At 41.0% G+C, this 26,239-nt stretch overlaps 2 protein-coding genes across 5 annotated transcripts in view; both read left to right on the top strand.

The window, feature by feature from the left end:
- Window positions 1–7,239: 7,239 nt before the first annotated feature.
- npy (neuropeptide Y) lies at window positions 7,240–9,623 on the top strand. Its single transcript, XM_046058606.1, has 4 exons — window positions 7,240–7,516; window positions 7,791–7,978; window positions 9,150–9,239; window positions 9,321–9,623. The coding sequence occupies exons 2-4, from the start codon at window positions 7,791–7,793 to the stop codon at window positions 9,340–9,342; spliced, it is 300 nt and encodes a 99-aa protein (XP_045914562.1). The 5' UTR covers window positions 7,240–7,516; the 3' UTR covers window positions 9,343–9,623.
- Window positions 9,624–11,034: 1,411 nt separating this feature from the next.
- Window positions 11,035–26,239, top strand: part of pals2b (protein associated with LIN7 2, MAGUK p55 family member b) — a 23,726-nt gene continuing 8,521 nt past the window's right edge. For 2 of the 4 annotated variants that reach the window (XM_046059063.1, XM_046059062.1), the window contains exons 1-3: window positions 11,035–11,168; window positions 17,743–17,805; window positions 20,964–21,221. In XM_046059063.1, coding sequence (XP_045915019.1) covers window positions 21,089–21,221 — 133 coding nt within the window. In that variant the 5' untranslated portion in view covers window positions 11,035–11,168; window positions 17,743–17,805; window positions 20,964–21,088. The remainder of the gene's footprint in view (window positions 11,169–17,742; window positions 17,806–20,963; window positions 21,222–26,239) is intronic. The other 2 variants (XM_046059065.1, XM_046059064.1) reach the window with 1 other exon arrangement.

The following is a 26,239-nucleotide window of genomic DNA, read 5'->3' as shown; positions in this document are numbered from 1 at the left end:
AAAGAAATTAGTTTTAATAATTTATGTTTGTATAGTGCAGCGATATCAGTACCAATTAGCAATAGGGGACTTGTAAAGGGTCTATAAGTTGACATATTGTAAAAGGGCAAGGGTTGCCATGTTAAAATAAGCCGTTATAAATGTAAGGAAGTTTTGGTGGGTCAAACAATCCATAAGACAGCGTCTGTGTACTTAATTCAAGAGCCAGCCCAAAAGACAAAAGTGCCAACAGGGGATACACCAAAGAGATGGATCCATCAATTACCCATAAAGGCTGGACTTAGTTACTTGCCTTGGATCGAAAGGAGTTGGTGTTAAACCCAAAGGGACTTATTCACAAAAGCCATTTTGTTTATCCGCCCCATAGGCTATAGTAATATAAAAACTGTACAACTGTAAGCTAACTAGCAATGGATCCACGGGTCATGTCTATGGCAGTGTGCTTGTGTGTTGATTTAACTTATTTCTCTCTAGTATCTCTGTCCTCCCGCCTCTGTATGTTCATGAAGGCGGTTCATAAAGCCCCTGGGATTCCCGTCTTGGTGTCAAATCAAGCCATCCCCAGGCCAATTCTAATCATATCTTTCAGTTGACTTTATGTGCAGTTGCACCGCCTCTAAACTTCACTTCACACTCTGTCTGAACACACAGTAAAATGCTCCTTAATTACACAAACATGATATAACTTAATAAGTGAGCTTTAGTATGTTGGTAGGCAGATTTTGTTATTGATTTTGTTTGTTACGCTTAGACCAGACAGAACCATGCTAGATGTTTCCCTGTTTCCAGTCTTTGTGCTAAACTAAGCTGACCGACTGCTGACTAGTAGCTTTAACAGACACATTTACGAGTGGGATTGATCTTCTTAATTAATAATTGGCAAGAAAGAGAGCAATTATAGCAATATTTCCTAAAACCTTTGCTTTAAAATGTTTTAAACGTTGTGCCTACTATGTCAAGCCAAAAAATTATGACCAAAGATTACGGTTTAAATACTTCTTGTCTCAAGACTCATCTTTTACCTGGTCTTAATTTAAAGAGTCTTAAACACAGTACAATTGCTTATCAGTAAGTATTAATACATTTAGTTAGAATCACCATTTACAACTCGAACACCCTTAGAGCTATTCCTTATAACAATATTGCGCTTGTTATAAAAATTAATCTCTAGTTGCTGCTTTAGTGTGAGTGTTATGTGCTCCTTGTGAGTATGTCCTTGTGTGTAACTGCTTGTGCTCACAGAAATTCAGCATTATGCACCCTTCTACCAGCTACCTGAATAATAACATTAACTCTGGAAATGCCTTTAATTTGCAGAATACGTATTTGGACACACTCAATGGCTGATTGACAGCCATGTGGAAAAATATGTTCTTTCATGAATGCAGCACACTTTTGAGAACTGACACTTGCAACTGCTTTCTAATGCATTCGCTGGACTGCTTAAATCATACATTTCCCGTCCATTATCAGGCTCCCCGTGGGTGAAGCCTGCATCTAGCAGGCATCTAATATGCTGGTAATAAATTTAACCTGGCTGCACCTCTTCAGACCTATATGCTAAATGGCTGTGAAAGTGTGGTAAAAAATATATTCAGCAGACATATTAAAATGAAATTAACCACAACAGTAACATGATTTGGGCATTGTGGCTTTTCTTAATAGGTGTTTAAGGTATTTTTTTTGTCTTCATACTGCATAATGTAGATTCAGGTCTGCTACTTAAATCAGACCTGTAATATTTAGACACCACATCCAGCATAACCTCTAAGGATAGTAACACTGATTTTGTAGTTTATAATTGTATTTACAATACATAGTAATCAGTTATTGTTTAGTGGAGGAAGTTATTGGCTTGAAAGTGTTCTCAACTCATTAGATTAATTCAAAAAATAGAAAATATCCTATTGCAAGATATATCATAAAATTAAAACATAAATGTTATACAGGTAAAATTTCTGTCTATTTATATTTAATGTCTTTGGCATTCACATATACATGCAGACCTCCTGACAGTACCCTGACACATTGAGACTACTGTGGTCTCACGTAGGTCACAACTGTTATTAAACTAAAGTTTATCGTTTCTGTTATAACTTTATCAGGTTTCCTTATATCAAGGCTCAGGACTCTGACCTGCACACCTGAGCCGAACCAACCCGTCACAGCTTGGTGGCTTGACCTTCTGTTCATCTGTCAATCAAAAGACCTTATATGATATTTCGCTTGACATGACGTTTGTGCTGCTTTCACCCCAGGAGCAGATGTGGCAGAGACACATTTATACACACACAGACAAACACTGAGAGGTGAGGTAAAGGCAGGTAAATTAAAACACTAAAGACTAGATAGGGTGACACTTAAAGCAGTGGGGGTTTAATTGGAGCAATAGAAGAACAAGTGAGGAAAACGACAAAGGACATCATTCCTTGTTATTTCCTCATTGAGCAGTTGTCAGTATTGTACTTACTCTGAACTGAAAGTGGAGAAAAGCTTGTGTTCGCCGAGATGTTATATGGTTCAGTAATTGCTTGCAAAGGCTGTCAATTAATGTCAACGCCAGAACAAAGAAGCAAAATTTGGGGACATGCTTCTTTGAAGAGTTGATAGCTAACAGCTCAGAGAAGTAAATAGCAGAAATGATGAACTTCGACCAATTCTGTGAAAGCAAGCCAATTATTGTTACGGCATTAATGCAAATTACATTAAAATATATTTATTTTTTATTCAATTTAACTTAATGCAACATACTGTAGCAAAATTTGGTAATCACATTGTTTTGGTAGATTTAATCAATGACAAACAACCTTAAAATAAAACAAACAACCGCCAATATTAACCTAATATCAGGATCTCTTTATTGAAATCACCTTCAGTTTGATGCTGCAACCCACGTAGCCAAGGGGGCTGCCGATGCTCTATCTAAGTAATAGTAGTGTTTGCTTACCAGAAGTAACAGATTGTCACCATGGCACAATAGTGTAGTCAAAAGCAGCAATTTAGATGTCAGATGTGTGTGTAAAAGTGGTGTAATAGCCAAGAAAGCACCAAAGCTGTATGTGTTTTTGTCTTTTTCCATATGTCTTCCCAGTGCATTTGCATGCTACTGCCTGATAGTGAAGAAGCAGGCAGCCTGCTTGTCAGTATTTCCGTTTTCAGTTGTACACACTGTAAATCTGAAAAGTGTGATTCACAGCAGCGGAAAATTACAGGCCTTTTCATCTTAACAAATCTTGAGAGATAAGTTATTGTCCAAACTAGGGGGCTGATGAGAGGAGGGGACAACACATTTGCATTTAAACAGCTCGCTCTCCAAAGGACTCATTCTCCACAGAAATTATTTCTGATAACAACAAGCCAAGCTCCAAGAAATTCTCTTATACAGCATATACTGCAGGTGCTACATTTAGAGCAGCAATATATCATTGTTACATTAATTGCTGGTATGCTGATTTGTCTAATTAACGTAAACAACCGGGAATGTACTGGAGATGATTGGTAGCTATCTTGCTAATAGCACTGATATTATTAGCGCTGAAACTGATCAAAATGAATGACCATATTTCGCCCAGTCACGTTGCAATTTGTCTCCCCTTGAGTTGGAAGAATAGCGCCCTCTTTTGTGCCCCACAGACATCCAGCAGATTTCTTCCCAAATCTGAGCTGGTTGTCAGAGCCATTTTAATTATGAAACATGTTGTAAATATTTAATGAAGAATAGAAAACTGGCTGAGACTGATACCACCCCAAGCATGGACTAATCCACTATATGTGTCGTGATAGCTTAACTCAGAATAAAGCTGTAAACAAGCAAAGAAGATGTCTAAGGGCAAACATCTTCCAGCTGCGTGGTCCTAGGTTGATTTTGTTGATTACCTCTTATTACGGTTTGTTGTTTGAAGATTTTAACATACACTTTGAAATATAAGACTGCCATTATTCTGTATTGTTCTTACTGTCCACAAATTCAAGGCCAAAACCAACAGTGTGCTAATCCGTCTTTTAAAAATTCCTGACTTCTCTACCCTGTATTTAGGAACTCAGCCACAAGCCCATTTGTTCCTGCTGAAGATGTAAATCCTTAAAAACAGGTCACAAATATTCACTCAATCATTTCGAAATCAGCCAGGCACATTAGTCTTCAGCAAATGTTCCTTAATTAGGAGTAAATTGTGTATTTGTTGGGGACTATTTTCAGCTGTGGATTAATACATTTGTTGCATTAGTGATGTATGTGGGATTGTGTCTCACTGACATGTTTTTTAACGTTTTTTGGAACAATGAGCTCTGTTTCACAGAGGAGCACGCCACTGGATGTCACGCTATGAATGCACAGACAATACTTGTAATTTGGATAAACTCATTGTTGGTTTTGGTCTTTTCATGGGATTTTTTTGACAGCTAGAAAAATATTGAATATCAGCAGCCTTATCCTTTTTAACCCACCTTAAGCCACTGAGAGCTCACAGTGTTCCGCAGCAGTGCCGAGGCTGTGGTATGAATGTGGTGATTCGCTGATGTTAAGTTGCATCACCTTCCCTTAAAATTCAGTCAGTCAGCAGATGCAACACTCACATGAGGCGATGTGTTTCTGTGTTCATGATGTGTTTCATTTTCCCGAAGTTTAACTATCTACTTGGCTTCTTTTCTTACTGTTACATGTACTGTTACATGTATCCTTGCCACCAGGAGCTGGTGGCAAGGATACATGCTGTTTATAAGGCTTAAGTGCAACCATAAAGACATAGATTGGTCTGTGTTTACCTTATATCATTAATTCAATTTCACTTTGTATAGTCAAAAGCATATTTAGTGTGGGATCAGTTCATTATGTTGTTAACATTTTGTTCCACCCATGGTTGAGATCAAGGGCGAGCAAGGGCTATAAGAGTAAACTGAAATAAATGTCACTTTGGTGGAACCCTTTTGAGTCTATTCAGCTGGAAGCATTAGGGAAAGGGTAGACTCTGGCCATGAAGAAATACACATTGTCTGCAACAGCTTTTAAGTGACACTCAGCAGGTACTGAGGAGCCCAAGAAAACATTCCCCAACCATTACACCTGCAGCAGTCTGTACTGTTGACCCCAGACATTATAGATCTATAGATTTATGTTGTTTATGCTAGATTCTGTCTGTATCTTCAACATAGAAAAACAGATCTGTCAGGCTATTTTCACTTCTTAGTCTTTAGCCATGCTAGCGGCATGGCAATGGCAGTCAGTTGGTCGTTCCATCACTTTGGGTACATTATGTTTGCCAGAGAATCCTTCAGCCTTTGGTGATCCCTTGACTTTTCCTCTAGTGCCACCATAAAGTTGACAGGTGTAGTTTTGAGTGAAATGTCTCAACATCTATAGGTTGGATAGTTTTAAATTTACACATAGGCCTATCTATGTTCCCCCTTTGGATGAATTGTTTAACTTTCGTGATCACTTAACTTTTTATCTAATGCCATTAGCTGGTCAAAATTTGATTTAAATATTGATTTATAACCAAATACCTGCAAAATGAAGGACATTCCCATCAGCCTCAGCTGTTTAACGCTATTTAGCAAATGTTATCACGCTAAACTAAAATGGTGAACATGGTAAACATTATAGCCTTCCCGCTTAACATCAGCATTTGTCTATATTTAGTAGAGTCATTTTAAACATGTTGCCAAGCTAGCATTAGAATTTAGTCCAATACACCACCACCATTGGAAGTAGCCTGTTAGTACAGCCTCACAAAGCTGCTAGGATGACTGAAGACTCCCAGTGTTGTTTGTTATTTAGCTGACAAAAGTGTAACCCAACGTGGCGTCTTCTATTTTAGCCTGCCTGCTTCAAGGATCGATGAGTAGAAGATGCACATTCGGTCATAAGATCTTAAGACGTCACCTGTGCCTATGAAACCAGAGGCGATGTATCTATCCCCTAATGATCATATTGAATTTAAAGTCACTTTACCAAATCTTATGTTTAAGCAAACATTAACTGACCTCTCTCTTTGTCCATGTGCTTTTACATCTGCTTCATTCACATGTCACACACTTCTGTAGGCTCAAGCTGTTTGCTTAAAAAAGGTGTTATACCTATTCAAGTAAGTCACTGAGTGTGTGTGTACTCCCTGAAGAGGACTATAAGTACTCATTCCTGTCTGTGATTATCATGATTCGGTCATGACTTTGTGCTCCACGTTTTCTCATTTGTGCCTCATTCCTCATCTCCCTCTTAGCATCCTGTGTTATACAAAAAGCCCTTAACACATCCTCTGCACAACTTAAAAAGCAGCACTGCTGAAGAATACTGATTTTGATAGATTATATGGCTGCGAGCTGGTATACAAAAGGATTATGAATGGGAGGTAAATGAAGCACTTAGTGATACAGATTCATTTGAAGTGCTATTTGGGTTTTCTTATTAAGTGGGTTTCTTGGAGATTGGGCCCTTCTTTGACTGACGTGTCTCGATATTCACATTTAAGCCTTTTATTCACGTTGAGTGTCCCAGTCTCTCTTCCCATCTGATAGAGTGAACAGCAAATCCAAAATAAGTGGACTGATTCAGTCACACAGCGTATCAAAGAAGGGTTCGTGTACATGTGAGTCTGTTTGAGATCTTTTTATTCCAGATCACCCGAAGCGTCGTCATGAGCTTCTTTTGGTGAGGAGCCCGGCTATAGAAGATGCATTTGAAATTAGCCCATAGTGTCACATTACTGCCATTCTTTAGTGACTTCAGATGGAATTATTGATCTCATTATGCAGAAGAATCACTACTTGATTGGGAAAACATTTATCACCTTCTTCCCCATAGAGAAGCCTCATAAACACCAAAACATCACACTCAGCACGTGTGTATCAATCTGTCTGACAGTGTGTTTGCACAGTTATTAAGAGGGTGGCATGTGTGGCACATTTGCCACATTGTTGGTGCATTTGTCAGAGATGTGGCAAAAGTGTGTGTAATGTGCCTGTTCATATACACACACATGCATTTGAGACATAGAACATGTAGAGTGTGTTACATTAACAACAAAGGAACTTCCAAAGGGAGTATAAGATGCTCAGTTGTGGCTTTGTAGTGAATATATCATACTTAATATAATGTTATTAGGCTACTATAATATCCATGTAACATTCCTATAGGGACATTCGTTTTTTGGTTGGTATCCTAAAATGTGATTAGCAGTTGGATTGGCCACTTTAAAACCTTAAAAAAAACACCCAAATCCTGCCTGGTCTCAGTAGAAACAAGGCATATCAACTCACTCTATTTTTCGTTTTGCATTGTTATTTTACGGGTTTGTTTAAATTAATAGAAACATCTTTTTAAAAACACACTAATGACAGCATCACCAGTGACGTTTACATGAAGAAAGGCTGAGCCTTGCGCTAAACGGAGCGCAGCTCTGACGCGTTTTTCTGCAGCGCTCTGGCGCACACAGATATAAAACCCACCGCGCACCAAACGCCCGGAGTAGAAGAGACCCACAGGACAGCGCGCAAATCTCCCTTTGACTCTCTGGGAAATGTAAGTACCTTGATATGATTTACATAAACCTTGACATGAAACTTATTTAAAGTCTCTCGACATGACTGCTGATGATTGTCTGCTGGTTATGCAGTTGCAAAAGTACTGGCTTTTGGAAATCTGTCACTAATAATAATGTTTGCATGGTTTTACACCCCGACTATAAATGTATTCCTCAAGACGTTGAACAGTGATCAATCTCAATAAACCGCATTTTTAAGGAAATTCAAAGCAGAGTGGGTGTCCAGTAACAGTTTTTACTTTTCCCGGACAGATGCATCCCAACTTTGTGAGCTGGCTGGGGACTCTGGGGTTCCTGCTTTGGGCGCTGCTGTGCCTGGGCGCCCTAACGGAGGGATACCCAGTGAAACCGGAGAACCCCGGGGAGGATGCTCCGGCGGACGAGCTAGCCAAGTACTACTCAGCCCTGAGACACTACATCAATCTCATCACAAGACAGAGGTAGGCGACTACCTCTTTGCTGGAACAGAACAGAATATAGAAAGCTTATTAACAGAGCTGGAGTTAATTTGGTTTAAGGTTTAAACTGATATCATGGAGGACTTTGTAATAGTTTTTCTGCATAAATGACGCAAGAAATAATAATATAGTAATATTTGTCTAATGGCTGGTAGCTTACCAATATTATTCTATTCTATTTCATTCTGTCCATTTCTACAAATGTGTAACCACATTTATAGTGAATAATTAATATAATGAGATGACTACTATCAGATAAAACATGCATACAAGTTCAATGGTGCTTCAGTAATTCTTCCAGTTTAAGCCATTTTCTCCTGTAGCCCTAAATACAAAAGTAGGAATACAGGATTTTAATTTTGTTTATCATCGTGGCTGGAAGTTCACAGGTTCCACAAAAAAATATATATATTTCATAGGAAAAAATATTCAATTTTCTTCTGTTTCTCTGCTATCATCCAACAAGTCAACAATGGTCTTCCTCAACATTTGGTATTTTCTCAACATTTCTATCTTCGATTAGAGCCATGACATAGGTTAGTAATCTGACAATAGAACATTTTGACATCAAACAAACAAAACCTAGTCCATGTAAAGTTTTGCCTTCTGGATCTGCCAGTCTAAGACTTGCAGGTCTGGCTGTAGCTTCTTGTTACAAAGAAGGGGACACCTGCTGCCCATTTATCACCTAAAAAAAAACCTGAGAAGAAATGATTGCCACGGCCAGCATGCTGTGTCAAATCACCCACAATTTTGAGCTTTCTTCTGAATGTCAGGGGCTTGGACGCCGCTGCAGGCGTTTAGCCACCCAGGTGGACAAGCGTGCCAGCATTGCTTATCATCTGAGGCACAGAAAAGGAAATATAACCACCTGCAATGCAACTTCAGTCTGCTCCTGCAGGGTCTGACTGTGTTCAGCCTTCCCTGAGCTTATAATTGGACATATGACATGAGGACATGCAGAGTAATAGTTCAGTTATTTATTTGCCTGTGCTCAATTCAGCCAAGGTCTCTCTCTTTCTCTGTGATGTTTCACTTAACAACCAAAAGGTCTAAGTTAGTGTTACGCCCTTTAAATTTCCCCTCAGCTTGACAAATCATCATCCCTTTGCCTGCCTGTCTGTCTGTCTGTCTGTCTCTTTGTGTGTCTCAGGTATGGAAAGAGGTCTAGTCCTGAGATTCTGGACACACTGGTCTCAGAGCTGCTGCTGAAGGAAACCACAGACACGCTTCCACAGTCAAGGTGCGTGTAAGACTGTTAGTGTACTGAATTGCTCTAACTCTCATAGGAAGCTGACCTCAACTTTTTCTTCTCTCTTACCAGATATGACCCATCATTGTGGTGATGCTGTCATCAGTGTTGGCTCCACCTCACTGCTGCCCCGCCACCGCTGACATTCTGACCTCTAGTCTACACATCTCTTATGCCATACCCTACACCAAATGACCACCCTGCCTCTGCCCCTTTAACCTGTATGAGCCCCCATATTCAACCCCGCCTCCTTACCCATCAGTTACACTCTGCTTATAGTATGTGCCATAAAATTGTAAATAGTTTATTCAGAGTTATCGTCTGTGGAACCTAAAAGTAAAGTGGAGGAGGGCATGTTGATTGCATTGTATAATTGTGCTATTAAAGATTAATTGTGTGAAGAAATGTATTTTTTGCATCCATTTGATATGCTAAAAGTTTCATGTTATCTAATATTTGTTTTCAAAATGTACGTATTGAGCACATTCGGGGGATGAATTGAGAAATTTTGGACTTGCTGTGGCACACCTTGCCTCCCAGCTGAAATCCATCCCTCTAGCAGCTAATGTATCTCTGTGACACTGGATAAGGGGGCACGTGCATGAAAAGTCCATTTAAACAGGGTCTAACGAGTATGAATGGTCCAGTAAAAGCTTGCATGGTCAGAAAAAAATCAGTTAATTTGAAGCTGACAATTTGGTAGGTAATGGCGCTCTCTTGTGGCCATATGGATGAGCACCTACGCTGAAAGTAAATGAAGGGAGAAATGGAATTTCCAGGAGCATTATTGCAATTATTCGAGTGGTTAGCCTACCGCAACCTGACATCTAACCAGCCCGCAGAGCACAAATCAAGCAGTTAAGAGGCACTGTAGACACACAGTCTGTAATGGGAATGAGATATATACCCAAAGGGCAAAAACACATTCAGAGGGACACTTCTGAATGAATTCTTGGTATTCGTGTGGTGTTGGCAACATTTTAACCCAAGTGTGGGACCCATTTAACCATTAGCAAGATACCAACACCTGGCCATTGCCCGACACTGAACCATGAATTGAAAACTTGAATATAATAATTGAAATATTAGCCGCTTCGTCGCTCTCTCACCCTGCCATCTAAAGGCGTGGGTTGTGTGTGTAGAGTAGCCTACATAAAAGCAGTCTAGAGCATAAATGAATTGGGACACTAGGCCTACATGGTTGCCTAAACAGTGGGACCTAACATTTTAACCTAAAATCCCCATTTAATCTGTAAATGTGAAATGTCATCCCATTAATTGAGTTGGCAGGCAAAGTCGTTTGCCCAGCCTGCTGCTAACCGTCCCAATGGCTAGCTATTGTTTGGGTGGTCAATACTACCATAGGCTACTATCACGTTTATGTTACTCAAAATGTGCATTGTGAGCGGCCATTCTTAATATAGGCTACCTACTTTAAAATCTGTCTTGGTATTAGCATGTGGCTGTGTGTAGGCTGGCCTAAAATAGCCTAATTTTTTTTGTCAAAACGAGTAAACAATCTTATACTTTTTAAGATATAGGCCTATAGTTTATATAGCCTATTATGATGGCTTCATATAAGTACAGCGCCCTGGGCCTTATACTTTTATGTTGCAGCCTACTTCAATATCCATAGTCTTCATGATGCAGTTGTCTATTTATGTGAGTGGACGAGTGTATGACATTGTGAAAAAAAGAAAATAATATGCTACAATGAATTCACTTAGCGAGGGTTGTACCTCAGCTGCCATTGGTAGATGTTGTATGACGCCAGAAAAGGAGGCGGGGCGTATCTGTTTGATTGGCGTCGTGTTCTCTGGTAGTCGGCTGCGGGACCAGGACAGACAGCTGAGGGGGGCCTGAATGTCCAACCGGGACGGTCGGTGGACTACCGCGAACTCACACGCACGATTCACACAGGTAAGTCAAGGCTCGTGATCATATTTGTGGTGTGAATATGTTGAATTAATTCATCCCCTGGTATTCAAATGGGAGACAAAGACACTTTGCGTGTTTGAGGTGCAGTAGAGTTTGACAGAAGAGGAGGTTTGCCCCCCTATAGAGCCCGCTGTGCTGGGAGAACAAGCTTTATTCAGACAGATATCAGTTTGCATTGGGCGTCAATTGGGAAGTCGGACGCGTCCTTTCCTTTTTCCTGCATATCATGAGGAAGGATACAGCGGTTGGGTTGTATTCGTAAGTGTGCGCACGCCACAATGGCTCGAATGGGTAACAAAAAATGGCCGCACGTGTGGCGAGATCGGCGTGAATGCACAGTTGTCTGGTCAGCCAAAACGGCGCAAGCTTTTGGCATGGATCTGGCGCACGGTTCGAGCGCACGGATGTTGCCATGCGTCAGAGCCGTGGCGTCGATCCATGACTGGGAAGATAACGAGGGAAGAGCCGCAGGTTATAGTGCTGACAGGAGGTTTGAACGCGCCACCGACCCGAAATGATGGACTGCAACATGTACCAGCAAAAGGTGGTGAGCTTGAGAAAAGACACATAGAGTGCGCTTTTTACTGTGACATCAAGTCAAGTTAGGAAAATCGGCACAAGGTAGTTCATGTTCTCTTAGTTTGTTGTCTGGAAAAACTTTCACAACAAAGCGTTGTTTGTATTGAGCCGATGCTCTGTGAAAAGGGAGAAGTGGCTTGGCACAGGCTGGCCGGGCGCAGCCAGACCGTCCTATTGATTTTTATTTTTTGGCCCCCACTTGAGATGTATTGGTGCACCATCTAATAATAATGCACTAACACGATGTCAACCCCACTTTATGTGAGCACTTAATCGAAACATGAAACCACTTACATATCAGAGCAGACTGCAGCTCTCAATGAATCTTAGGACTTCATTGCTCAGAAGAGCACGGGGTCACTTGGCAAGGTTCATAAGCTGTTTAGCCTCGCGCACGTGATCGGGGAAGCCCATGCACATACGCAACATCCTTGGGGATCCTTCCTGGGAGGGGCTATATTGGCCACCAGACCGCTGAGAGGGGTAGCATGGATCTTGTTGCATCTAAACTAGAGTTTATGGGTCTTTCTCTCTTCCTTTGCAACCTTATAATAAGCCCTAATCAGATTTGCTGAATCTAATAGGAGGAACAAAAGGAGGAAGGGAAGGAGACTGAGACAGTTTAGTGCATAGAGCAAATCTGCAGTCTCTGGGCAGGGATATCCAGTAAGACTTTTGAGTCAGGTTCCAGGATGACCTTTATTGTTCTGCTAAAGTAGGCGGAATGAGGCAGAAAGTTAGACTTCTCAGCCCTCATATGCATATTCCTTTCCGTCAGCAGGGTGAAGGAAAACATGAATTTCCAGTTAAACAAGCTCCTAATGTTGAAACATATGAGAATTGTCAGTGAGTCATTCAGAGACCAAATCTAACATTCAGAAGCTTCTACTCTTCCATTATTAATTCACAGCTATGGGAGAGATGGTACAGGAAAAAAAAAGGAAGGAAAGGGTAGAGCAAGAGAGAGACGGAGGAAGCGACACACACACACACACACATACTGTGCTGGAGTGACTCAAACCTCCCAGCTATGAACAACACATGGATCAGAGAGGGCTGTTATCTACACACCTATAATCAACCCTCCCTGCCCTGCACCTCCCTACAACACATAACTGACCCCACAACAGCTATCATGAGCTAACTGCATCTCTGTTGAGAAAATACGCAACTAAATGACTAACCTGTACAGAGTGGAACATTACTTTGTGTAAGAATTGCTACAAGGCAAATGTTTTTGGCAGTTTTTGCTGCAGCCTTGAGTGCTGATTCACCAGATTTCATCCATCACTAACGCCTTAAAGGGGCATGTATCTTTCGACAGTTTTGCTTTATGCAAAACATCTCCTTTTTGTCTTTCATCACCTAAATAAAGACGGAATGTTGAACCTCTGATGCTATACTGGTGAAACCCCACTGACAACAGACTGATTAAAATGGGAAAGTCGACAGAATAAACACATCTGCTGAAAACACATCTGCAATGAGATTCTTTAAGGTCATGTAAGCATACCAGCTCCAAGTCTCAGTCTTTTATACTGGGGCAGCTCCAGCTAGTATAACACCACAGTATAGCCCTTGTTCTATGAAGGAGATGCAAGTGTTTGTAATTCTTGCCAATATTTGAAAATGTGACAAGAGGAATGGAGAAAGGGGCAAACAGGCTGGGTAAACTCATTTGAGACTAATTTCTCTTCCTCCCTGTCTCTTCTCACATCACATTTTCACCATCCAACATCACACAACATCAATTTTCTCATTTTAAAACTTTGTAGTCGTGTCAAGTGCGGTTGCATCACCCAACCCCCACCCGCCTTTTCCTAAATACTAATGATCAGTAACAGGATGCTGGGAAAGGAGAGAGACAGACGAGAAACTGGCACGGCCATGTGGCGGGGTAGATTATGTCAGGGGGTGCTCGTTGTTAAGATGACTTGACGGCTTGGCCTTGACGAGCTGCGGACGGCCGTGTAATTATATCATACCGAGCTGCCTGGCAAAGCACAGACATCCCACCAGCTGGAACAGCAGGGAGGAGGAGAATGAGCTCATTTTTGGTGATGCGGGGAAAGTGCTGTGGTACAACAATTGATGCCTCTGTGTTAAGTGGTGGTAATTTAGATTGTAGTGTCAGGTGAAGAGCAAAGGTAAGCATGAATCAGCAGAAAGCTGCATTCTCCTCATTTGTGGTAGATTGGGAGAAACTGAGCTGTTTTCATCAACTTTCTAAAAGACAGCCGCATCAACAGCTGCAATAATAGAGCGATAACATGCTTACGTTTAATATTCTGCAGATATTGATCTTCTAAGATGGCCATCTTGGGGGTAACACTGTAATCCTCTTATTGAGCGGCTGTGTTAAGACATGGAGTGACCTACATAGGGTTTGTTTGGAGGCTGAGACTGATGGCTGCTAGGCAGGACAGGACGGGGTCTGTTAAAGGCGAGGGTGGTTCAATGAAAAGCCAATCACACACACACGTAGGTCCACAATTACACACTACTTCCTTGAATATCTTGTGCCCCTCTAGCACTCACTGCCATACTGGTGTTGTACAGTGGGAGCGCTGCAGATCAGTGCTCAGGGAAGTTTATTAATTGCTCTTTGCTATCCCTGGAGTCAGCCAATGACGTGACATCTGGCCTCTCAGGCAGGGCAGAGCACACGGGCCCCTTTTGTGATTCTCAAGTCATTGAGAGGAACTGAGAGTGACGGCTGCTCTGTGCCCCTGTCTCTGTGGCGCAAAAGAGGGCAGAGAGTATGTTATTGTGCAGACACAGAATAGAGGTGGAGAGAATATATCGACTTGGACTGAACTATCTCCAGGATAGATGCCTTATGGGCTTGACACTGTGTGTCTATATTTTTGTTCATGACTCTAAGATTATATTTTCATAAAATGTGCTCATTGACAAACTGAGCCAAACATAGAGTCAGATTTTCTGAGAGCGTCACTCAAACTGGAGGAATTAAAACCACACAACCTGCTGATGTTTGTCTGTGCTTTCAATAGTACGCGCGCGCACACACACACATACATTTATATGTGACAGCAATGATGTTTTGTACAAAAACAAACCCTCTGATCCCTCGATAATCCCGCTTCCATGAGCTGTCCATCATCTGAGTGCTTGGCAACCAGGGGGCACTCGGAGAGCTTTTGTTTTTGTCTCGTCCTTCTCTACGCGCGAGCCAATGGCAGCCGAGATTGCAAATGACCACTTCCTGTAACTTTCCCTCTGTCCCAAGAGGAGTGGACAGTGATGGCGATAAAAGGACATCAGGGGAGTCTAGAGTCCAGTGCATGCTCAGAGTTTAAATCAGTGAAAAATGTAATTGTGTATTGTAACCCAGTTCCTAGTCCTTGAGATCACCTGGATTTTGCATGCAAATAAGTGCACGCACAAACTCTCCACATCTATTATATGTAAAGCAGACTCTCTCTGGACATCGAGATAAATAAAGATTGTCATTTGCTGCAGCTATCACAGGAGGACCTATAGTTACCTTGCAGTTTATAGAAACAGTGAATTAGATTACAAAAGCGTTTGTGTTCGACGACCACTCCCACCAGCCTTTTTGCTCTAAAGGCCTTCTCATCTGTTCCCTCTCCTCCTCTTATCATCTGAAGACTTGAGAGGCTTTTCCCCACAAATCTGTCTAATCTTTAAGGATTCTTCTCTCTTTCTTCTCTCCTTCAGGACTCCTAATGTGCCTTTTATCTATTCCTTACTCTCCCCCCTGCTCCAAATCTCATCTCTCACTCCTCTGAAAGTCTCCCACTCGCTCTGACCGTTTTTATATATACTTTCAAAAGTTGCGACCCTTTCCCACCTTTTTTCATCTCCTCTATTTGCTTCTCCGTCCCTGTTCGGACCTTTGATTGGCCCCGCCTGGCTCCTGCTCCATGGTGCGGATGATTTGGCAAGGAATTGCAGCGGTGGCTTTGCCTCCATTAACATTCTTCCAAGGGATATCCTTCCCTTCCAATGAGCGTGCCGAGCCTGATTGTAATCTTTGTTGCGTAATGAATCGACCTCTCGCTCTTTTTCTCCATCTTTTGCTCACACAATAAAGGTCCAGTTTTGGCACTTGGAAACGAGACTGGATTGGCAAGAACCAGGCTAGAGAGGAGCTTAAGGTCAAAGGTTAAGAGGACAGTGTGATCTCCTCCCGAGTATGTGAGAAAGTATTCTAACAAATAGAAATAATTTATAGGACATTTAGCGGATGCTTTTACACACAGCCTTAACAGAGTGAGCAGGTAGAACTTGTGATTTTTATGGGACAATCTTTGCAGCCACCACTCTATCTTTCCCTCCCTCTGGGCAAGAGAAAGAGCGGAAGTAGAGGGAATGAGAAAGAGGCTGAATGAAATGAAGCATGTAAGAGTGATAATCTGTTGTTTTCACGGAGATTGCAGGCATCAGTTATTTGTAATCACACTATTTCATTGGGTTTTTTTTGCTGGCTTGCATTTTATAATGGTCCATTTCACAATGGCTATTCAGAGCAGCATGAATGGGTTTAGCACTGCCAGACTTTGCGGTTCTATTAGACAGATGATGTTTTAAACATTGTACAGTGGGGTTTGGATTGTTGCAGGGGAGTCGGTTCTTTCTGTCCGCATTTAGAGTAACTCATGAATAGACACCAGAGTACAAGAACTAAGCAAATACTGTAAGAAACAGTGGTTTGGGGGCTAATGCAGATACCAATACAATACAGTTCATTCCTGACCTCGGAAATAGCAATCACCAAAATCTCAACTAAAGCTCCACTTGCTTGCTTGTTTTGAAGCTTTCGATCATCTTTCACAGTCGTCATCAGCAGGTGTAGTTTGTTCTGATGTCAAAGAATTAGAATATGCTCAAAAGCTCACAAGTGGAGCTTGATTTGAGATTTTTTTTGTCAACCTAATAACAATTTGTGGTTGATATTATTTTACATTTTGATATAAATGCACATCTTAAGCAGGGATCCGTCAATTTTGGTTTGCACATTTTTTTGTCTACAGTTTCTGTTGACTCAGGTCCTGCAGAGTATTATAAATATATTTGTTAAAAAATGTAATATAGGATATTATAAGACCAAAGCTGGATGTTTGATTCTGATACTGACAGTTTAAAAAGTTTAACAAACACACCATAACCAAACAACCCTGATACAAAGATTCTGTTTTTTTTAAAGAATTGTGACCAAGATACATACCGACCGGGACATTTCACAGTTCACATTTTACTTGTCGGAACTGTCTGGTGGACAAACTATGCGATGGTGACACAATTTGGCATTTCTGTAATGCAGTGTACACCAATATATCTGCAGTGAGCTAATATCTGTTGATATATCAGCCTGGCTGATTCAGTCTAGCTCTACAGTGCAAAAATTACTTTCTCAGTTACCTAAAACACTGCTTCCTGCATTTTGTACTGCATCTGTGTTTGCATATCAGCCAACATCTACAATGATATAGATATGTCTTTGATCAGCCAGTATTGGCTAATAATATTGATCTTCTAATTTAATGGTCTACTCCTATATGATGCATGTTTTTAAGTTTGCAGGTCATAGTGAGAGGAGAGTCTTCCTGGGAGTGAATGGATAGTGCTTTGTCACTACTTTAAGAGAATAGTGGCCATTTACTATGTAGACGATGGCACTATGCCAGATGATGATGCAGGCATCCTCGAATAGCTGAGGACAATGAATTGTCCTGGTCGATTCTGTGCAGATGAGACTCCTATCTCACAAGACACGGGGATGACAAAGATAGATGAAACAGGGGGAAAACTAAGGAGTCAAAGAGTGTGTGTGAGGGCTAAGCACGAGTATGTACCTGAATGCTCAAACAAGTGTGTTTGTGTGTGAGGAATGATGAAAAACAAGTGCGCAGGAATAAGAGCACTGATTGAATATTCTTGTCTCATAAGGACGAGTCTCACAAACGTTCTGTCTCCCTCTCTCTCTCTCTAGGTCTTCACAGTTGACTGATGAGAAGCCAGTAGGACTGCGGTTGGGCTACACCGACTGGCACAGGTAAACACAACTTCCTCGCTGCCTCTTCCTCAGTACTGACACACTGGAGATGTTTAGGAAAAGGTTTACTGCATGCTGTAGTTCAGTGGGAGGACTGCCAGTCTTTCAAGCAAGCATGTGCTGATGACTGCTCTTAAATTTTTTTAAGGAAGTAAGGAGGCAGCTGGTTTTTCCGCATGTGTTTATGTGCCCATGTGGATTAGAAGGTTGATAATACTTAAAGGGCCATGCTAATATTAATCTAAAACTGTAAAATAGAAGCCTATATATTTTAATTTGATTAAATCATTCATGAATCTTAACTGACAGTGACTGTCAGAAAGCACACATTACATTATTGGCCACTGTTCGGTACCATTAGACTTTTGTCATTGCAGGTTAATGTAACTTTAATTAAATCAGACTTTGACTTTGTCTCTATTGGTCCCCACATGCTAATAAATATTCAAGTCTTATCATAGGTACAGCATTCTTACTCATGCAGGCTTCTCTTGCCTTTAAAAATACCAGCACGCTTTCACTCAGTGCTATTTACATACATAAATTGGCTTATTGTTGAATAATTAACTAATTATTTTCATAAAACATAGCGCAATCTTATTTTGCTCATTATAGACTTGGAGCTTGGTGATCAGTTATTTTCTTTATATCTGTGCTGACTTCCCATGATGCTTTGTTTGTTTTTTGTTCCTCACACAGCTGTTCTGCCTCAGTCAAACTCTGTGTGAAATCGGCTCTCATCTTCTTACTTTCCAAAGAGCAACAATTAGAGGAAGGTCATATGAGTAATCAACAAACTGTGAACTGCATTTAGTTTTGTGGGTCATTTATCCTAATTTCAATTAACAGAAATATAGTGTACTGCTGTAATAATGTTCAAAGGGAAAATATCTTGCTTCCTTTAACACTTGACTCAGAGGCAGCATTTCCAAACCAGCCAGTGTATCATACTGTTAGCCATGTAGAGATGTTTGAACTCTGGATATGGTGAGAGAAGAAGAGAGAGATTCTGTAATCCCGTATTTTCGTGGCCAGATTAAAATCCCATGCCCCGGGTTGGGGGAGGGGTTGACTGTTCCTGTTGATGGGGTGGAGGGAGAGGCGGGGCGGATTAATGCCTACAGATCTGCCTCACGCACAGCTGTGTCACTGTGGGAGGGACTTGATGGGTGCTGAAGGGGAGGAGCCTGTTTTAGGTGACTCTTAACACTGGGATGTATTGGCTGCCTCTTTTGCTTTTCCTCTGGAGGTCAAGAAGGACACTAGCTTTTGCAGTTGGGTTGTGTTATGTTATACTGTAGTTTGAACACATTTTTTGACAAGTCTGCTTCTAAATGGCTAGTACTTGTTGCCTCCGTTGGTTAAGGGTGGAGTTAGGGTTAGCCAGTCAGAGGCAGAGTAGGGGGTAGGACTTGACGCTTGTGTCCGTCAAGTGAGAGTTGTCAAAAATCTGGGGAGGGGAAAAGATTACAGCTAGAACACTTGGTTTTTAGCCATGCTAGCGGCGTAGCTCTAGGGATGGCAATGTTGGTCTTTCAGTCAGTAGGTTTATTACGTTGGGCAAGACTGAAATATCTAAAAAAATATGGGATGTTTATTTATTTATTTTTTTACAACCATTCATTGTTCCCAGAAGATGAATGCTAAATAATTTGGTGATTCCATGACTTTTTATCTAAAGCCACAAACATGTCAAAGTTGTTACTTATCCAGTGAAATATCTCAACATCTACTAATGGATTGGCCGAAAATTAGATACATTGATGACATTGGTGATCCCCACTGGATGAATTGTAATCACTTTGGTGACCATCTGACTTTTAGCACCATCATCATTCCAACTTGTAATTTGTTAAATATTTTTGTTTATGATCAAATACCCACAAAACTAATGACACTCCTATCAGCTAGAGCTGTACTGGACAATTGTTAGCATGCTAACATGCTAAACTCAAATGGTGAATGTGGAAAACACACTTACTGAACATAAGCAGGTTAGCATGCTCATTTTGACCATGTTAGCATGCTGACGATAGCGTTCAGCTTAAAGCAACACTATGCCTACACTAAGTATAACCTCACAGAGCTGAGCTAGTATTGTTGTAGACTGCTGTTGCTATTTATTTCCACATAAAGCTTGATGAAAAGTGTTCATGCATATACTCTCTCTATGAAACCAAGGTTCCTACTAAGGAAGTTTTCCACCCAGTAGCTTGCCCAAAAGTATTTAAACTCAGGCATGGAGCAGCTTAATTTGCAGCCTAAAATGTGAATAATCCAGTCAGCACCTCATGTCTACTGATTTAGCGAGATGTAAGGTTGTAAGGGCACATTAATTTAAGGAGGAAGTGAGACCAAAGAAAAAATGAGAGAGAGAAAAAGCTCCCATTAGGCTGACACATGCTGCTGTAAGGACCGCTGTGGGAAAACGTACGAGCACAATCTGCACAAGCTGAGAGTTTCTGCATATTGCTGCAGCGGGGTGTCCAAACTATGAGCTGAGTGAATGAGAGAAAGGAGGAGGAAGAGAATGGGAATGTAAGGTCAGGCCCCCTTCAGTAACACTTACTTATGTAAGATTGCTTACATAATGACACATTCAAGTGTGTGTGTGTGTGTGTGTCTGTTTGGACAAGAAGGGGCAACTCTACTTTGGGTGGGGTTGGGAAAACAAGAGGTAGGGTACTCAAGCAAGCTCTCAGCAGGAGAGGATTGTGGGATTAAATGTGTGTGTGTGTGTGTGTGTGTGTGTGTGTGTGTGTGTGTGTGTGTGTGTGTGTGTGTGTGTGTTATCAACGGAGGGGAGGGGGGTAAGGGGTAGGAATGGAAGGTATTAAAGCCAGAGTGGAGGGAGGGGACTGACAAGCATTGAACTTATGTCCTCATCTGTGTATACGATCCAGCTTTATACCTCTCTGTCTCTTTCTGTGCCTGTCTTTCGGAACTCATCTTCACATCAGCCTCTTCCCTTTTTACAATTTCTCCCCCTCATCTCTCCTCCTCCTCTCCGCTCCTCTTTCCCTCTTCATCTCTTAATATCCCCTGATCTTAATCCCACTCTATTGTCGCTCTCTTTGTGTCTCTCATTCTGTCCTCAACCCCCCCCTCCCCCCCTTCTCCTCTGTACTCTCTCTATCTCCCTGTTTTTGGGAGTTTAGCGGGTCAGCAGTGCCAGACAAGACGATTGGAGGACAGAAGACATAGTTGCAGAACTGCTGGTGGTTTACTAGTGGTTAGCCTTAGCATACTTGTGGCAGCAGGGAGGAAGAAGGAGGGCTTGGCGATGGTCACGGCTATGGAGGATGCCTGTCCCAATGGGGTACGGGAGGAGGAGGAAGAGATGACGCCCCCGGGACAGCCTGGCATGGAGGGCCCCCCGGCCGTGCAGTCCACCCAGGAACCAGATACGTCTGGAGGTGAGGAAAGGAGGAGGAAGAGGTGGCATGTCACATATTTAGATAGCAGGGAGATACTGTAGCCTTTGATTTTTTGTTTCAAAATATGAGACAGAGGGATGGATGGAAGGGTTTTATGAAAGATGAATAATCAGAAGGCAGCAATGTTTTTCTGGTAACTACTACACATTGAAGTAGTTATATTTAAATTTAAATTATCGGACGATGTTTTAGAGCACTGGTTCCCAGCCTTTATTGTGTGATGTATCCCCACTGCTCTGTCAGATTAACTTCATTGTCATGTTCCAAAAGTGTTTAAATTGATTGTAAACTTGTTATTTAACATTATCACTTACATTAAACATGATGACCTTTGCATATAATTGAACCGTCAGTGTTAAGGTTGATTTGATCAAGTTTCCATTGGTACCACTACCACTTGGTGTTAGCAAAGTTGCTGGACATTTTAACCATTTATCCATGACTTAGCTATTTCAACCATTAAACATGTATCTGTTACTTGTAGCTATTTTACCTGTTTCTGTTAATTATGTAGCTATTTCAACCCTTCCCTTTGTCAATTACTTTTAACTAATGTTAACTACTAAACTGTTTATTAATTAGCTTAAAGTTTTATCTAACTATTTCATCAAGGTCTTTCCTATGTTCCCAGGGTGCTACATGTATGTACCCCAGATTTATACACACATAGTGGGAACATGACAAAGGCTCTCAGGGTCTATGTTCTCCAATTCTAGGGTTAGTGTTAAGGGGTTAGGGAACTTAGGATCCTGGAAACATAGATGTGATACCATTTCATTTGATCATATATTATCTGGAAGTTTTAGCTAACTATTTAAACTATTTAGCCATTACTTGTGGCTCTCTATTTCAACCCAAGCTATCTTTTAATACATTTATGCATTGCTTTCAGATAACTATATGAACCATTCTTCTTTTAGCTAACTATTTGACTATTAACTATTTATTCATTACAGTAGTAGTAGCAGTAGCTAACTACTTAGACCTTTTCTGCTCCCTTGCTAACTAGCTAGTTTTCATGCAGGCTCAATTGCAACAAGTAGTGTTCAAGTGTTTCAACTGATGCAATATATAGATTTTTTTTTTTTCTAATCACGATGTAATTTGTATTTTTTCAAATCCCTTTAGCTAGTCTACAATCTTTCCACATACCCCCTAGCAACTGCAGAAGTACGTCAATGGGTACAAGTTACCCCCTTTTGGAATCACTAATTGCTGTGTGAGTTGTGTATTTTCTCTGGAGGCACAGTTCAGTTCTATATATATTCAGAAAATACAGTGAAATGTACTTTGTTATGAGTGATGTTGTGCCAGTCAAACTGCTCCTGATCACTATCTTGTGAGCTAAAACAAAGAAAAACAATATCACCACATAGAATACAGGTTGCCAGGTCTTTTCTCGTGGGATTTGTGTCCCATTCCTTGAGAAACAGAGTTAGGAATACTTAAACGGGGACTCTCTGCATTGGCATTCACCACACACAGTGCTGGTAGGTGTACAGTACATACAGAGACAGTGGTAAGATGGTGAGAGAGACTGCACATAAACCAGAGTGCCATAGAGGGAAGAATTAAGTGCAGGTAAGCAGGGTGACTCATTATGTAAATAAATGAAGCAGCTGGAAATAAGTGCTCCACTGTATCTGTCCAGGGCTGTAATCTCTTAGCTTTTACAACTTCTTCTGGGCTGGTAGGTGGTTGTATCTCCGTCCCATATTTCATGGGATTATAGAGAATTTAGGTAGGAGGCTTTAGTTCATCTCCACTCTCTCACTGGATAGAAAAGCATCTCAAGGTTGCTTGTTAGGATGAGTAATGTACACACAAGTACACGTGGCAGGGGGGGTGGGGGATGGGCTGCGATGAGCAAACATTCCTGTGGTCAAGGACACAGTGACACAGAGCTGACCAAGTGGATAAAGGTCAACACGGAGAGCACAAAAACACAGATGTAAGGCAGGATCCAGCTGTGTGTTTATGTTGGGGTATTTCTGAAGTCAGGTGTGTTTAATTATGTTAGTGAGGTCAGTTAAAAAGTCTGGTCGAGTCTTTGTGCAAGTCTCTCTCATGTGCTCTCTTTCATGTCACAAAAACAGGGCAGCATTGCACATCTACTATTTTGAACATATGGAGAATTTGAAAACACATTATTCTCCAAATTTCAGGAGGGTGAACCGTGACTGCTTGTGAGTGAGTGACCGAGTGAGTGCAGTGCAGTCAAAGTGGTGGTTTGATGCTAGTTTATGTTTGCACATGGTAGTGTGTGTGGATGTGTTTACTACAATTATAGCTCTGCTCTGAGACTTTATGTTGATTCTAGCTTGTGAAACATAGTGTGGGGTCCCCACAGGAACTGGATATACTGTTTATACATTGCTATATATCTGAATTGTGTTTTTGATTGACTACTGTATTACTTAATGGGTATACAAGTTTAATAGTCAGCAGTGCTGTGTAGTTTGTAACCTCCCTCCCCTATTTGTCCTTCTTTAAGAGGATCATAAATATTTAAGGTTTGTTTTTTGCATGGAGCCTGCTGTTTATGCAGTCTATCTGTGCTCTGTGGTTATTAAGCCACAGTGAAGTCTTCTCTTTATTGTGAGATAAATTGTATTTTCACCAGTCTCCCTCTCCTCCTTCTTAATCATGTAGCTGCGTGATTTCTGTATGTATGATGAATGAGTGATGAATGATAAAACAATGACTCTGTCAGGCTCTAGTTTAACTGATGTGACAATTGTTGTGCTGCAAACCAGAAGAAGTATAATTTAAAGTGAGGCTCTAATCTAAAATTCAGAAATACATTCATTTTGGATGAAAAATACTACCCAACCCAAATGATGATAAATTCATACATGTGTCCTACAGTCTACAGTATGTCCAAAAACCCATACTGATATGTGAAATTATTACATGAACTCCTCTTGCACACAAGATATTACATTTGAAATGATGTTTTTGCAAATTATGCATTCAATTTCACATGTAAAATATCCGAAGCTGCATTTATCATGTGAATTTATCTTCATCTTTTTTTGTAAGGGAAAGTTGAGTCACGTTTTAAAAGTACACATTTCAAACACCATATGACACCACAAACAACAACAGTAGGGGCTTACTTTATGACATAGAACATGAGTCAAGGTTAACGATGATAATAGGCTGGTAGAACACAATACAGAGAAAACAGAGTGAATCAACAGTATACAAGTGCTGACTGGACATTATTACTACTCACAAGTGTATAATGACATGGAGAAACACTCCCTCGCACACACACATTCCCATGGCTTTAAGTGTCTTAAATGGGCTTACATGGGTGTTGAGACCCTGGCATTAGGGAGTTAGCTGGCTGATACATAGAGTCCACACCACTCCCTCTCTCTGTTTGTGTGCACAGAATACAAGACTCAACAGAGTTCATTTGTTACGATTCTTTCTAACAACTGAGAAAGTTATTAGGAGTTTTATCACTGGACCTTTTCCACACTGAACATATGCAGTTGTACTCATTCTGCGCAGACCACTGTACCTCCAGATAGAGCTTTAATTTGATATTTTGGGGGCCCAGCTGTGTGACTGGTGTAAGCATAAATAGGCTCCATATGAAGAGAGTCAATGGACTACAAACAAGGCCAATAGAGGTCTCAAGTTTCCTGTTTTTGGAACTTCTAACATCAATATGTCATTTTTATATGATGTGTCACTTAATCTGAAGCATTTTTGGCCTAGTTTTGCAGTAATTAAGTAACGTGAAAGTTTCACAAAGTAGCTTATGGATTGCAGCCACTGATAGCAGTTGCTGTTTCATGGTGCTATCTGCCCTGTCTCAAGGTCCAATTCACAAAACATATTGCGCTAATAGGCTAATATAGTAATAGCACAAACACGCCCATAAAGTTTTGCATTTGAGTCTGATTTGCCCTTGTTTTGTGTCTGTTAAATGTTTTATCTGTAGTTTTGTGTAGTGGTCCCATTAATAAAATGTAGGCTACTGGAGTAGCACATCACATGACATGGTTTGGCAACATTTGACAAAATTGTTTTTTTAATGCAGCTGCAAGAGAAAAACTTTCCTCTCATATCTTAACATGTTTGATTTGAACATATTCTGATTCCAACTATTCTGATTATTTATTAATTCCCCCTGCTCTTTCATTCATTTCTGGCTGCGGGATGTCCCTCTTTTTTTCTATGACTCACTCTGGAGTGATTGTTAATCGGGGTGCTTTAACTGTGTGCTCTCCCTCTGAGGCGCATGGAGAGCTGTTTTCTCTACTCTGCTGTCTGCTCGACCGTTACAGTGCGTGATCATCTCTGCTTCTTACAGCAGCAGGTTTTATGTTGCTTTCCAGTTATATTCGGTGGTGCATATCACATATTGTCTGTGCCATCTGTGCACATATGATGTAGCCTACTGTGATGCGCTATTACTTTGCCTAGCTACAATCTCTGCTGTCATGATCACTGGGAAGTCAAGGTGTGGCAACCCTTATAAATGCACTTCAGCTACCACCAACTCTCTGAAGATGCTAATAATTTCACTCTACTGGCTGTTAGGGCTGGTGATTGTGAATAGGACTTTTTTTGCAGTTAGGATCATTTGCATAGAGAGAGGGCCAATTTTGCCCTAAATGAATGCATATAATCCAATTTAAATACATGGAACTTACACCAGAGCATCGAGACGCTATTTGCTTGGAAGCGCACTTAAGGGTGCATTTCAGCCTTTTTGGGTGCTTTGAGAATTACAACACTGTTTCTTTTTGTCTTACTTGTAAAGGTTTAGTGGCTGCAAAAGCTGCGCAAACCCTCTTGTGAATTCACCCCTCAGTGTGTACTTCTCTCCCTCTCAGCTGCTGCTGTATCTTTAACACTGTTATGTGTGTGTGTTTATGCTTTTGTATGACTTTCATGCCTGGCTAACTCTCTCTCTCTCTCTCTCTCTCTCTCTCTCTCTTCCCCCCCCCCCCATCTTTGTCTCTTCCATCCAGCCA

The sequence above is a fragment of the Micropterus dolomieu genome, linkage group LG09 (genome assembly GCF_021292245.1).
Source record: "Micropterus dolomieu isolate WLL.071019.BEF.003 ecotype Adirondacks linkage group LG09, ASM2129224v1, whole genome shotgun sequence".
Classification (NCBI taxonomy): Eukaryota; Metazoa; Chordata; class Actinopteri; order Centrarchiformes; family Centrarchidae; genus Micropterus; species Micropterus dolomieu.
The sequence above is the reverse complement of the archived record's forward strand: the minus strand, read 5'-3'. Positions and strand labels throughout refer to the sequence as shown.